Source organism: Xenopus tropicalis, chromosome 5 (genome assembly GCF_000004195.4).
Source record: "Xenopus tropicalis strain Nigerian chromosome 5, UCB_Xtro_10.0, whole genome shotgun sequence".
In the NCBI taxonomy this organism is placed as follows: Eukaryota; Metazoa; Chordata; class Amphibia; order Anura; family Pipidae; genus Xenopus; species Xenopus tropicalis.
Genome location: NC_030681.2, coordinates 91,386,502 through 91,402,293, shown reverse-complemented (window position 1 = coordinate 91,402,293; position 15,792 = coordinate 91,386,502). Strand labels below are relative to the sequence as shown.

The 15,792-nt window shown below is 41.9% G+C and overlaps 1 protein-coding gene across 1 annotated transcript in view; it reads left to right on the top strand.

The window, feature by feature from the left end:
• The window catches only part of LOC108647609 (CD109 antigen), a 79,482-nt gene that overhangs the window by 14,861 nt on the left and 48,829 nt on the right, over positions 1 to 15,792 (top strand). The window contains exons 9-11 of the mRNA XM_031902902.1: positions 1,200 to 1,302; positions 3,010 to 3,119; positions 10,748 to 10,939. Of these exons, the coding sequence (XP_031758762.1) occupies positions 1,200 to 1,302; positions 3,010 to 3,119; positions 10,748 to 10,939 (405 nt within the window). The remainder of the gene's footprint in view (positions 1 to 1,199; positions 1,303 to 3,009; positions 3,120 to 10,747; positions 10,940 to 15,792) is intronic.

The following is a 15,792-nucleotide window of genomic DNA, read 5'->3' as shown; positions in this document are numbered from 1 at the left end:
AAGATCTGTGATTGTTCCTGTATCTGTTCCTGATTGTTCCATGTACTCTTATATGTAATTTAATATTTAATGTTAAACAGACTGCATTTAGACAAATGTCACACACAACAATAATTTGGAGCCTTTTACTTTTGCATCTCATATTCAGGGCCCACAAGCATACATAGTGCTGATCAAATATTTGTTATTAAATTAATTAATCTTTAGCAGTGACTAGGTCCCTCATTGTGGTTTTATCTAATGGAACTAGCTCAACTAACACCATAAGCTTTGGCTTAAAGATAATAATTTACATCACCAGAAAATTGCTGTGTCTGCCCTGTGAAATGATGGCTGTGCTTCTATTACTTATGGGAAACTATGGGGCTGATTTACTAACCCACGAATCCGACCCGAATTGGAAAAGTTCCGACTTGAAAACGAATATTTTGCGACTTTTTCGTATGTTTTGCGATTTTTTCGGATTCTGTACGAATTTTTCGGATCCAATACGAATTTTGCGTAAAAACGCGAGTTTTTCGTATCCATTACGAAAGTTGCGTAAAAAGTTGCGCATTTTGCGTAGCGTTAAAACTTACGTGAAAAGTTGCGCATTTTTCGTAGCGTTAAAACTTAACGCTACGAAAAATGCGCAACTTTTCGCGTAAGTTTTAACGCTACGCAAAATGCGCAACTTTTTACGCAACTTTCGTAATGGATAGGAAAACTCGCGTTTTTACGCAAAAATCGTATTGGATCCGAAAAATTCGTACAGAATCCGAAAAAATCGCAAAACATACGAAAAATTCGCAAAGTACCGATCATTACGAAAAAAACGCAATCGGACTCCATTCGACCCGTTCGTGGGTAAGTAAATCAGCCCCTATATGTAGAGACATAAATAGATTGAGAGGAACCATGATAACCTTCATCTGACTTGCATGGACCATTTCCCCACCCCACCCAGGCTGACTCCCTAATCTTGTTTTCTGTTGACAAGATGAATGGAACTTGATGTCCCTCTGATTTTCATAGCTGTGGGTGCACAGATTGTATGGAAAGCAGAGGGACCTATGATACATAACATAAACATAGAACAATGTGAGCAAGGGGTTGAATGATTCTGCCCAGCTTGTGTAAGCCATACTTTATGCTAGTGACTAATATTTCCAATAAAATATGAGCTTGATAACAAGTATTACAATTTTCTTTTTGAATAGATATATGGATCTGTAAACTTCAGTTTCTCCTACTCTGAAGCCTTTAAGTGTCCATTTTGGCAAAGGTTGATTTTAACAGCTTCAGTGACAGAGGAAAAGACGGGTAAGACTTTGGGTAATAAAATAAAATGCACATTCTCTTTTGTTTTTACTGTGGGCACATTAAAGGGGATGTTCACCATTTGCATAGTATTGGTAAGACTTTGCAAAAGAAATACTTTTCCAAATACTTTCCTGCAGAAAAATGATTTGAATAATCTAAATAGTTAGATGTTTACCTTAAGTGCAGATGCAGAGATCAGCAGTGAATAACACTCTTCAGCACAGGACATGCCTGGGCCATACTCCTTGACTAACGCAGCGTTGATCTAACTGGCTGCAGGGGGCAGTGACGTAGGGACAGGCAAGAGCAGCCCAAATAGCTTCAAGGCAATAGCCTCCCCCAGAATTTAGCATACCTCACAAAATTGAGTAGAGAGGGCAGATCTGTAGTGCCTGCATCTTCTTTTTTTTCTCACTTACACAGCATTTTACTTGTTTTTTCTTGAAGTTTATGTCCCGGGGAACCATGAAGGGATTGGTTATTACATTACATAGTTATTACATTATCCATTGTATGTATGTATATCTTTATTTATAAAGCGCTACTTATGTACGCAGCGCTGTACAGTAGAATTCATTAATACAAAACAGGGGGTTAAAGATAATGGATAAATACAAAGTACAACAATAAATACAAATAAATACAAGGTACAGTTGCAATAAGAGTCAGAAACACAAGATGAAGGAGGTCCCTGCCCCGTAGAGCTTACAATCTATATGGGAGGGGTAACTAACAGACACAAATGGGCAAATGTAAGTGCTATAGGTCACAGTGGGTGACATTACAGTATAAGTGCCAGTTTCCAGATCAGGTGCTGGGTGAGTGCTCCAAAAGGTAGTCTTTTAGTTTGGTTTTAAAAAGACTGAGGGAGGATTCTCTCTGGAGGAAATCAGGGAGGGAATTCCAAATGTAAGGGGCAGCAAGGCAGAAGGGTTTAAGGCGGGAAACAGCAGTAGTAGTTGGGGGCGCAACCAAACGGTTGCTCTGCGAGGAACAAAGGAGTCGGCCAGGAATGTACGGAGACACAAGGGAAGATATGTAGTGAGGAGCAGAGGAATGGAGGGCTTTGAAGGTTAAGAGAAGGAGTTTGTAAACTATTCTTTTTTTAACAGGAAGCCACGATAAGGCCTTTAGCAGGGGAAGGGCCTGAACTCTCCTGGATGAGAGGAGGAGAATTCTGGCAGCGGTGTTTAATATAGACTGTAGGGAGGAAAGATGGGAGTTAGGGAGGCCGGTTAGCATCAGGTTACAGTAGTCAAGTCGGGATAGGATGAGCGCGTGCATGAGCAGCCTAGCTGTTACAGTAGAAAGAAAGGGACGGATTTTGGCGATATTGCGTAAGAAAAAGTGACAGGTTTTGACAGTGGTGTTAGTATGGTCAGAGAAGGAGAGACTGGAGTCAAAGATCACCCCCAAACAATGCATGGAATTGACAGAGTTGATGAGGGTGCCTTCAATAGAGATAGAAAAGGGGGGAGTAGGACCAGGCTTAGGCGGAAAGATCATTAGTTCAGTTTTTGTTAGGTTGCAGCTTTCCTTCCAATAAATTATTCCAACTGACAAATATCAGAGGATGATAGGAATTTTAATTAAGAAAACACAGTAGGGCCAATGTTAGCAGGAATTAGTAGTAAAGGAAAAACACTGTACACATAAAACTATATGAAAAATGACATCTAAAGAATATGTTATTCATTTTTTTTCAAGGCAAAACAGTGACTGCTTCATGGTATATTCAGAGAGCAACTTCTCAGTACAGAATTTTTGTTGTTGGTCAACTAGACTATTCATTTCCTAATCAAGCTATCACAGCAAAGGTAGGTTAACAAAAAGACATAGATCCTATAATTCTTTGAAGAAAAGGCAGAAATGCTTGACAGGAAACATACAGTACAGTATTATAGGTACATGTTTTAATACAGATTTATATAGTTCTTTAAAAGTTTACACTTTGACTTCTAAACTCATAATTTTGACTTTTCAAAGTTATCATGCTTTCTAAAAATATTTACACTATGGGGCCAATTTACTAAAGGTCGTTAACGCATAACGCATAGTTTTATGCGTTAAAAAGTGTTCACTAATTATGTAACGATTCATCAAAGTCAGTTCGCATGCATTACTACTCATATCGCATGCGCTAAAATCCGATTACCGCAAAGCGTTATTTCCATCGCATTGCAGTAATTATATAATAGAAATAATACTAACACATAATTCACAAACACATATGAAGCGTTAAACGTGTGAAATATCGCGGTAATCTTTGCTAATATTAACTTGGGGTAGGCGGTACTCAAAAAACATTGCGGTTCGTGAGCGTTTGGCAAGACAACATGGAGTTTGCAGTCGGATTTTTGTTGGCTTGTGAAGAAGAGGATCAAGTATGTGAACGTCGTAGAGTGATGCATCCTAGAGTTTTCAGGGAAAGATCAACTCTAGAGGGATTATCAGAGGAGGAAATAGTGAGGCGCTATAGGTTAAATAGAACAGCAATCTATAGCCTGTATGAAGGTACTGGAGCCTTATCTTCAACCACTAATGCGCAGAAGCCATGCTGTTCCTGGCATAGTCAAATTTTTGTGCTTCCCCCTTTTTTGCCACGGGAAGTTTTCAGGAAGTTGGAGGGATCTATGGTGGAATGTCGCAGCTGACATTTTCACGCTGCCTTGGCCAGGTCCTAGATGCAATACGTTCAGTGTCTGGCAATTATATCTACTTTCCCACCAACAGAAATGAGTGAAACAGTTCTATGGTGTGAGTGGCATCCCCAACGTGTTAGGTGCCATAGATTGCACCCACATGGCATTAAATCCCCCCCTAGACAAGGAGCATATTTTCCACAACAGAAAAAGTTACCATTCACTAAATATCCAAGTCGTCTGTGATGCTAGCATGAATATCAGGAGCATTGTGTCCAGATTTCCAGGCTCCTCACACGATGATTACATTCTGAAGCAGTCCGGACTTTAAGCTGATTTTCAAAGCAGACAAATGCCTCATGGGTGGCTTTTAGGTAAGTATTTGTGTCATGTCTAGCACAAGTTTCCTAAATTTGCATTCTGTTTCCCACTGTCAAACCAGGGTCTGCCTGCCATAAGCATGGTTTGCAATTGCAAGCAGGCCCTCTTTTGACAGTGGGAGAGTCAAAGCTATTTGTAGTGTCAGCTATCAGTCTCACACTGTCACATCTGTTGCAAGCGGGCTCTCTTTTGACAATGGGAGACTGGAAGCAGCTTATTTGATTTCAGCAACTTATTCCATCTTATTTTATTTCAGGAGATGCTGGCTACCTTTTTGCTAGGTGGCTAATGAGCCCGATACCCAGGGCCGAATGTGCTTTTAATGAAGCATATGTCAGAGCGCAGTCTGTTATTGAGCGAATTTTTGGGGTTCTAAAAAGCCGCTTCTGATGCCTGGACAAGGCGGGAGGAAGTCTCATGTACAGCCCCAGTAAAGTGGCACAAATTGTAGTAGCCTGCGCTGTACTGCACAATCTAGCATGGATTGCCTGTGTTTGTGGCTGAGGACCTCGATGACCCAATTCGTATGAGGCTTGTTGTACCTGACTGTCGTTGATTTATTTATACTAGATACAGCATAATCACTTAAAATTTCAGCACACTGCATTATCATCAGCAATAAACCTTTTTTGCATTTCAGGAGACTGTCGGTGTTGTGTGCGGAGCTGACTTGCTGATTGTACAGCCGAGTGACCTTTTTCACCTTGATTTAAAAAAAGAAAATTTCAAGTTCAATGATTTGAATGATGTTCATCGTGACATGAAAACTTCATGGACAATAATGTTTTTCATTTATTTTACAACATTACAAAGTTAATGTAAAAAATGTATTTGTGGACTTTGATTCATTCCAAATGAGCAAAAAAGGTATAATGTTTTGCCATACAGAGTGCAAGGGCAAAAAAAGTTGAAAAGATTGACTGTCCAAAAGTACAAGATGAACTGACTGCACCTAACCCAGCAAGACACACTTGTCCAATAACACACCTATCTTATTAGCAATACACTGCACTTCTGTAATTGAAACACCTGCATTATACATGGACACAATTCACTATTATGCCATTGCACAAGCCTAACACAAAACACATGTCCTACAAAATTAGGAAATAATATTACCAGGAATGCTAGAAAGTGAGGATTATCTGCCTTTGCTTCTGACAGGCGGTAGGATTTGTTTTACAAAAACAAAAAAATATTGTATTCCATTAATATTAAGTTTCTCTGCAAGCGAAAATACACTTGTATTTATGTCATTAGACCTACCTTTGCTGACATTTCTGTCCGATTCAAATACGCCAGCGACACCAGTCACGCAGTCTCCATGGATAAGAGGCATGAGCATTTCCTGATATTGCTCTGACAATAAACCTAATAAACTACTGCAACTTGCTACTAAGTGGCCTCACTAACGCCCATCCCTCTCCCTTATATTCTGTATTAAACAGTGCCTCCAGAATGATCCTCCTTCATAAAGGAGAGTACAGGGCATTAACAATTTTGGCAAATATTATGTTAATGACCCCCCTATTTACTGTCTTAATTTGTTGTTGTACTCTACAGCCTTTGGTACATAAGTAGTGCAGATAATGATAGGCGTGCGTATGTACGTACATACATATATTCATACATAACATTTTTTCTTCAGGACCCTTTTTATGTCTTGATATCTTTTTTTGCAATTCTGCACACTTCTTAGACAGAACGCAACACTGTTGACATGGTCAGCTATGTCGTTCCAGTATTTATTTTTCACAGCGGTAGCAGTTTTAGCGGCATATTTTTCCAATGATTCGGTCATAAAATGGCACTAATTTCTTTATAAGAGCCTCATTTTCAAATTCAGAAAATTTCAGATTTCTAAGTCTGCTCTCATGCTGTTGTTTCTTGCTTTGTTTGGGTGAGGAGTAGGTGTGAAGTTCCTCACTTTCCACTTCACTTGCTTCCTCTGGATGATAATCTTTATCTGTACCTTCAAAATCAGAGAATTGTGGGCTGCTAATGTAGCCAGGCCTCTCTTCCTCACTGTCAGTGTTGGACAGATGTGAAGGTGCAGAATTTGGCATATTTGCACATGTGTTTTTTTGTTTCTTTGGAGTTTCTGTTGTGTCATATTTACTAACACCAGAAATCTGACTGCTCTCAGTAAGGGGAATAGGTATTTGAAGTGTCCCTTCACGTGCATCTTTGGTGGTTTGGCCTAAATCTCCTTTCTGCTTGCAATTGTGAGTTTTGTGGATTTTGGCCTCTGCTGCTGTTTTGTAGTGTGTTGTTTGGCTTTTGGCACCTGTGAGCCCTCATGTCTTTGCTCTACCTTGCTGATCCTTCATTTTTTCCAGCATTTTACTACCGCCAATGCTGTCTTCAATATCGCTATTATCCCTCCTCTCCATTGCTTGCCTTGCCAAGGGTGGTTTTTTTTTTAAGCTCCCCAGGCATTGATTGCACAGCTGCACTTTCCACGTTCTCCATCTCGCGACTCACAGCAGAACTGCTCAAAATGGCGGAAGTCACATGGTACGTGGAACGTAACAGTTACGTGCGTAATAGCGTGTGGTTATATCGCGTGCTACGAAATATCGCATAAATATATTGCATGCTTTAAAGGAGAAGGAAAGGCTAAGTCACTTGGGGGTGCCAAAAATCCCTGGGCCGGTGCATGCGCATTAGAGTGAAAAGCCGACTTTCTTGTTAAAGTTCGCCTTTTCACTCTACTGCGCATGCGCAAGCGTGCCAACGCGGAAGAAGGAATTGCTCGCTGCTACCCCGGGCTGGTGCTGTTCTCTCTTAACAGGGGCACCAGCCCCGGAGTACAAGGTAAGTGATTAAAGTCACTTGGGGGTAAATAATATCGCTTAAAAATATCACTTAAAAATCTTTCATCGCCAGATAAATAACGACAATAACATCGCTTCTTAATTCCGGCAAGTGTCCTTTTAGTGAATCGATCGTTAATTCTCAAAATATAAGAAGTGATAATATTTTTAACGCATACTATAACTATCACTCGTTTTTTCGGACTTAATCGGCCCCTATGTGGTTATCATGGTTTTAGAGGTTTTTGAAACATCGAATAAACTCATTTCCACTAAAACCAGGAATGTCTAATCATTTATTAAAAGATTCAAAATTGAAAAAGCATGAACGAATTTAAATGTGAAATGAAACTGAAAAGCACAAGAAAAACATTTTATTTAAAGTTTTACATTTTTGTAAAAAAAAATGTGTGGACTTAGAACCTCTAAAACCATGAATTAAATAAAGATTATTAGAATTTGCCTAGGAAAACTCCCATTGACTTCTACATCACCTCAACAGCTTTTAGATGGCATCTATTTACATGTGTGGTTTTTGTGGCTTTGACATATAATAAATGACAACAAAAATTTGCATTTTTATACTTTTTAGAGTAACCCCCTCCAAAAAAGAACAAATGAATCACAAAAAAAGAAATACAAACAGTAGTATATCTGCCCCCTGGTGTAAAAAGTGGTGTAAAATAAATGCCAAATTTATGAAACTGTGTATTTTGTTTTATGCCACATAATGGCTGTATTTTATGTGGTTATTTTACACCATTATATTTATGGTGCAGCCCATTCAAGTCAATGGGGAAATTTCAATGGCAAGCAGATTCCTGCAATAAAAAACAGCAGCTGCTGGTTTTATGACAGAAATGTACACAGAAAACTCTTTTATGGCATAAATTCATACACAGTTTGATAAATAAAAAGATAAAACGTTTTTTTACACACCAATATCTGGCAATCAGATTGTGTAATGTGTGGTGCATTTGGTTGCCTTTATAACTATAAAGCAGGTAGAATTTACTGATCACCTGTTTAAAAGCAAACATCTTATTGGTTTCTATGGGTTACTGCTCCTGGGCAAACTTAGCGCTTTTTATTACCTATGGGGGTTAATGTCATAATTCTAAAAAGTCAAAATTTTTACTTTAAAACTCAAATATTGATTTTTAATCTCATAATTCTGAGATTGTCAAATGTCAAAAATCATAAGATTTTTTTTGTGGCCCTAATGCCCTTTGACAATATATTAACATAGTAGCAGGCTGGAAAATGTGCATATACAGTTGAAAGCAAATGTTTTGGCGTCCCTTTTCAAATGATATACAGTAGAGCCCAGATTTTACATACCAGGATTTTATGTTTTCCCATAATCCCGTGCAGGCAAGTAGCAATTTTTTTTCCAGATTTGACTTTTCTCAAAGTGTATACAGGTATGGGATCCCTTATCCGGAAACCCGTTATCCAGAAAGCTCCGAATTACGGAAAGCCTGTCTCCCATAGACTCCATTTTAATCAAATTATTCAGAATTTTAAAATGGATTTCCCTTTTCCTCTAGAATAATAAAATAGTACCTTGTAATTGATCCCAACTAAGGTATAAATAATCCTTATTGGATGCAAAACAATCCCATTGGGTTTAATTAATGGTTTATTGATTTTTTAGTAGACTTTAGGTATGGAGATCCAAATTACGGAAAGACCCCTTATCCAGAATACCTTTGGTCCCGAGCATTCTGAATAATGGGTCCTATACCTGTACCATTTTGACACCATCCCCTGAGAAATGTAAAATTCATGTTCTAAAGCATTTAATTAATTTTGTAAGTGAAAAGTACAGTAGCAAACAACTACTACCATAGGAAACAGTGTGTTATAAAAGTATTTTACACAAAATGTACAATATAGGACAAAGAAAATAGTAAATGTGGCATGTGCAAACGTTTGGCCAATCTAGTACGTCAGTATTGATTAACAATCCCTTTGGCACAGAACACTCTTCCTTTCACAGAACTTCCACAGAACTGGGATCTTCTTCAGCCGTCTTGGACATTTAAGGTCTAGCCATGGATTTTGAATAATGTTAAATTCAGGGGAAATTAATTAGTTTAATTTTCAGATCGATCTCTCAGTTGCTTAAAGAAGCCCATGGTTGTTCAGTAACTGCAAAAAGTTTGAGATTTATTGCGCTCTGCAGTTGTCAACATTTGACAATTCCATTCCAGAACCTGCTTTTCTTCAAGTAGCACATGATGACTTTTGATCATGTACTGTATGTAGAAGTAACGCTGCAGTGTGGAATGTGCAACACCACAACCTTCCTGTGGGTCCTTTTCAGTCATAAATGGGAGTTCCCTTTACCTTTATGTCTAGCAAATTAGCAGTTTTCTTGGCCTTCCAGATCTTCCCTTAACTGCCATTTCTTAATAACATTAGAGACAGTAGAAAATGCGAGTGCATTTTGCAATTCTTTATAGCTTTCTCCTGCTTTGTAGACTTCAGTTTCAGATCTTCACTCAGTTTCTTAGGTGATCCCCCATGTGGCATATTCTAGGCCTGTGGATAATCAGCTCCTATTTTTGAATCAGCGCTCCTCTCTGTCTGCAACTGGAGCCACTGCGTTGGCCCAAGGTGCAGGCACACAGATGATTTCAGTGAATAAATGCATATTCATGTATTTCAGAGCCAAAACCTGCTCCATGTGCCTGCACCCAGGCCGATACATTGGCTCCAGGTGCAGATGCAGAAGAGCACTGATTCAGCAGGCCAAGAATCTACCAAGTGTGGCATAAGCCTAAGTGAACAGTCGAATTTAGGGTGTCAAATATTTTTTTGTGCTCTGTAATTGTCAAAAAGCGATAACCTAGGGGCACAATTATCAAAGTCCAAATTTTGGATGTTTAAAAGCACGGTTTGAAAAAATTCGGACTAACCATAATAATTTCTGATTGCATTGTGGTCGTAAGAAAATATTGTGGTGCAATCCGAAAGTTATGAAAACCTTTCTGACTTTGAACCTTCAGTGCGTGTTTTTGGAAGCCTCCCATAGGACACAATGGCACTCTGCAGCTCCAACCTGGCCCAAGGAAAGTCACGATACTGAAGCTTGAATGAATTCCGAAAAGTTCTATAAATTAGAAAAAAATAAGAATTTTTCTCATTCAGCCTTTGATAAATGTGCTCCATAATGGCTAATAAGGCCGAATGAGGTCATTAGGATCAGGGACCTTGAAAATTGTGTTTCTCACTGGACAAGCGGAAGGGTGTTCAAACATTTGCACATGCCACAATTGCTGTTTTGCAATTTGTTACTATGTTTTATATTTGTGAAATAAAATCTATTTGCAAAAGTGTTGTTTTTTAACATACGGATTCCTGCATTCAATTTCTACAGTTTTAAATATTTTTTGTTTAGAAGGTGACAAAAATACTATTCAAAGTCAAAATCATTCATTTGCCCGAAAATAGGAACATTTTCTTTTAAACTCAGAATGCCAGTCCAGTAACAAAACCTGCTGAACTTTCTCCCATTTGTCAGTTTAGCAGATGGAAACCCGTTACTTTAAAGTAAATGTATTTATAACTTGTGAAAAGAATTTACTTTTCTCTTTTCAGATCCAGATCCAAAGATCAGATGATTTGCCTTTAACACAAGAAGAAATGAATACAAATGTTTTAATTACATTTGGCAACTACCTTCCAATTACAAGGACTTACAGCATTTCAGCATCTGGAATTCTAAACATTCAAATTCCATTTTATGATTATTCATTTCATTCTAGCCATTCTTATGTTCTTTATATGACGGTGCGTATAAAGAAAGGGCAATATGAATACTTACAGTGACATTTTGTAGCTGGTTTTGCACATAGTAGTGAAAAGTTTTTCGATCATACCAACATCAGCACAAGCTTTTGCAGTGGTGTAACTACAGCAGACTAGAGATGTAGCGAACCTCGCAAAAAAAGTTCGCGAACCCGTTCGCGAACTTCCGCCAAAAAGTGCGAACGTTCGCGAACTTTGCGAACCCCATAGACTTCAATGGGAAGGCGAACTTTAAAACCTAGAAAAGCCATTTCTGCCCAGAAAACTGATTTTAAAGTTGTTTAAAGGGTGCCACGACCTGGACAGTGACATGCCGGAGGGGGATCAAGGGCAAAAATGTCTCTGAAAAATACGTTTTTGACACAGCGTTGCGTTTTGTGCTGTAAAGGGCACAAATCACACTACATTCCTAAACTTGTGTAATAAACTGCTTTAAAACGTCCGGCGTCTACATGCCAATCAAGTCGTGTAAAGGTTAGGGCCGGTTCACACGCAAAGACAAAACGCAGCGTTTACTGCAACGAAAAAAACGCAAAAAGCTTTAATGATACCGTCAAGTGAGCGAATAATAGTTTTTACTAGTTGCTTGTCACCTCCAGGACGTTCGTCCTGTCGGTGGGAATATTTCTGTAGTGGTGTGTTTAGCAGTCACCGTGCTTGTGCGCACGTGCACGGTCAGGCAGAGGTAATTCAATGTCAGTGAAGTGAACCAAAAAACACTGATTCTGCAGTGCGGGCCCAGTTTTGGACTACTTTATTGATCACCTGCGGTGACCATAAAAGATACAATTTTGCCGCTGTTGCAGAACCCTGAAAAATCAGGCCAGAAAAAATATGGCATATAAATGCTGAAAATAGTCGTTTTTTTGTCGCAGGCACTGAAGCACAGAGGACAGAAAAAATATGTTAGATACATGGTATCACAACCATACCGCAGGCAGAACCTTTAAAATATACTAAGATAGCGTACCAAGCACTGATCAACCATGTTTTAACAGCGACTCGAATTTCGATAGCTGCACATTGGAAAACTCCAACGCCAGCCTGACTGTCCCTTCTCAGCCTGTCAGTTACAGCTTCTAATGCTAACAGACATCTACTGCACAAATATGGCCACCCCCTCATAGAGGGACATGGGGGATCAGATAGGGAATGTAAAAGCTTGGACAAATATATGTTAGATAAATGTTGAAAATATTTGTTTTTTGTTGTCGCAGCCACTGAAGCACAGAGGCCAGAAAAACTCAGGATTTACCTGTTCAAAAAGGAGGACGCTAAAGGACAGCTGTGTGTGGAGTCATGCGGCGTGCAGAGAAGGTCAGCTGCATGGGGAGTCAGAACAAGTCTTCCGGCGTGCAGTAACCCTCTGAGATCCATGCCTCAAACCAGTAGGTTTTGCACCCTAGTTTGTACGGTGGCGGAAGAGGACGCTAAAGGACAGCTGTGAGTGGTGTCAAGCGACTTGCAGAGAAGGACAGCTGCATGGGCAGTCAGAACAAGTCTTCCAGCGTGCAGTAACCCTCTGAGATTCATGCCTCAAACCAGTAGGATTTGCACCCTAGTTTGTACGGTGGAGGAGGAGGACGCTAAAGGACAGCTGTGAGTGGTGTCAAGCGACTTGCAGAGAAGGACAGCTGCATGGGCAGTCAGAACAAGTCTTCCGGCGTGCAGTAACCCTCCGAGATCCATGCCTCATTCATTTTAATAAAGGTCAGGTAATCCACACTTTTGTGACCTAGGCGAGTTCTCTTCTCAGTTACAATCCCTCCTGCTGCACTGAAGGTCCTTTCTGAGAGGACACTTGAGGCGGGGCAAGACAAGAGGTTTATGGCAAATTGTGACAGCTCTGGCCACAGATCAAGCCTGCGCACCCAGTAGTCAAGGGGTTCATCGCTCCTCAGAGTGTCGATATCTGCAGTTAATGCCAGGTAGTCCGCTACCTGCCGGTCGAGGCGTTCTCTGAGGGTGGATCCAGAAGGGTTCTGGCGCTGCCTTGGACTGAAAAAACTTTGCATGTCTGATGTTACAGAGTGGCCAAAGTGCATTGTCCTTGCAGGTGTGCTCGTGGGAGGATTACCGGCAGCCCTGCCCCTGGAATGTGGAGTGACATCACCCTTAAAAGCATTGTACAACATGTTTTGCAGGCTGGTTTGGAAATGCAGCATCCTTTCGGACTTGTGGTACGTTGGTAACATTTCTGCCACTTTATGCTTGTAACGAGGGTCTAGTAGCGTTGCCACCCAGTACAGGTCCTTCTCCTTAAGCCTCTTGATACGGGGGTCCTTCAACAGGCATGACAGCATGAAAGACCCCATTCTCACAAGGTTGGATGCAGAGGTATCCATCTCCCCTTCCTCGTTATCAAGGACTACGTCCTCATCCACCACCGTCTCCTCCCCCCAGCCACGTACAAGACCAGGGCTCCCCAAAAGGTGACCACAAGCCCCCCGGGAAGCCTGCTCCTGTTGGTCTTCCGCCTCCACAAAGCCACCTTCCTCCTCTGACTCCACTTCTGACAGCTCTCCCTGCGTTGCAGCAGGTGCCTGGGAACGTTCTGGTGATTCCGCCCAGAAATCATGCTCTTCCTGCTCCTGGTCACGCTGGTCTACGGCCTCATCTGTCACTCGTTGCATGGCACGCTCCAGGAAGAACACAAAGGGTACTAGGTCGCTGATGGTGCCTTCAGTGCGACTAACCATATTTGTGACCTCATCAAAAGGGGCGCATGAGCCTGCAGGCATCACGTATAAGCACCCAGTAATGGGGGAAAAAAATCCCCAGCTCTGCAGATCCAGTCCTACCACCCAGTTCAAATAGATATTCGTTAATGGCTCTTTGTTGTTGCAGCAGACGTTCAAACATGAGGAGCGTTGAATTCCAGTGAGTCTGGCTGTCACAAATTAAACGCCTGACTGGCAAGTTGTGCCGCCGCTGAATGTCAGCAAGGCGTGCCATGGCTGTGTAGGAACGTCTGAAATGGCCAGACACCTTCCTGGACTGCCTGAGAATGTCCTGCAATCCTGGGTACTTTGAGACAAACTGTTGGACTATTAAATTTAGAACATGTGCCATGCAGGGCACATGTGTTAAATTGCCCAGTCTAAGTGCTGCCAACAGATTGCTTCCGTTGTCACACACCACTTTTCCAATTTTCAGTTGGTGTGGGGTCAGCCACCGATCGGCCTGTGAGTGCAGAGATGACAGGAGTGCAGATCCAGTATGGTTTTTGCTTTCCAGGCACGTCATGCCCAAGACAGCATGACAACGGCGTACCTGGCACGTCGAATAGCCTATGGGAAGCTGGGGGTGCACAGGTGTGGAGGAGGACACAGCAGCAGAGGAGGAAGAAGCCGAGGAAGAAGCCAAGTTAGAAGACGAGTTAGAAGATGACTTAGAAGACGAGTTAGAGAGCAAAGGAGGAGTAGAGGTGGTGGCAGACCCGCATGCAACCCGTGGCGGTGACACCAACTCCACTGTTGTTGAACCACGCATTCCCTGCTTCCCAGCCATAACCAGATTCACCCAGTGGGCAGTGTAGGTGACATACCTGCCCTGACCATGCTTGGAGGACCATGTGTCAGTAGTCATATGGACCTTTGCCCCAACACTAAATGACAGAGATTCGGTGACTTGGCTCTGCACATGCTGGTACAGGTGTGGTATTCCCTTCTGGGAAAAAAAATTGCGGCTGGGTACCTTCCACTGCGGTGTCCCAATTGCTACAAATTTGTGGAAGGCCTCAGAGTCCACCAGCTGGTATGGTAAAAGCTGGCGGGCTAAGAGCGCAGACAAGCCAGCTGTCAGACGCCGGGCAAGGGGGTGACTCGGAGGCATTGGCTTTTTACGCTCAAATATGGCCCTCAAAGAAACTTGGCTGGGGGCAGATGAGCAAGAACTTGTGGTCAAGGTGGAAGGCGGAGTGGAGGGTGGTTGAGATGGGTCAAGGACAGCAGAGGTAGAGCAGTAAGATGCTGGACCAGAAGGAGGGTGGCTTTGAGTTTGGCTGCTGCCTTTGAGGTGTTGCTCCCATAGTGCTTTGTGTTTGGCGTTCATGTGCCTTCGCATAGCAGTTGTACCTATGTGGGTGTTGGGCTTCCCAAGACTCAGTTTCTGACTGCACTCATTGCAAATTACAGCGCTTTTGTCAGAGGCACAAACATTAAAAAAATGCCACACTGCTGAGCCTTTTGATGCGGGCTTTCTAGCGGTAACAGTAGAAGCTGGCGGGTGCTTGGCTGGCTGACCACAGGTGCCGATTCAAGTTGTTGCCCTACTGTTCCCTGCGAGCTGTCCCTGCTTCTTCTAAGTCTTATTCTCCTCCTGCCTCTCTGACTCTCCGTCTCTCCATCTGAACTATCCTCCTCTTGCTCTCTTCTTGTGGGCACCCACAAAACATCAATCTCCTCATCATCATTCTCCTCAGATGCATCAATTTCTTCTGACAGCTCACAGAAGGCAGCAGCAGTGGGGACCTCATCACACCTTATGTCCATCTCTGTTGTGTTGCCTGCCTGAGTTATATCTGGTGTAACGTCCTCATCTCCTTCATCTTCTTCTGGCAATAATGGTTGCGCATCACTCATTTCAACAAACTCATGAGTAAATAACTCCTCTGACTCCAGTGAAGAAGGGGCGGCGGTGGTGGAGGAAGTGGTAGGTGGGGTGTCCATAGCAGAGGAGGATGAGGATGTTGTGGCAAAGTTAGAAACGGTAGAGGATGGGGTGTGCTGTGTCAACTACCTCTTCAGCATTTTGGGAGTTCAGGGTAAGTGCCTTCGGAACACTGGGCAATTTCCTAGGGCCACAGGATATCATAGCAGCACGGCCCCTAGTGC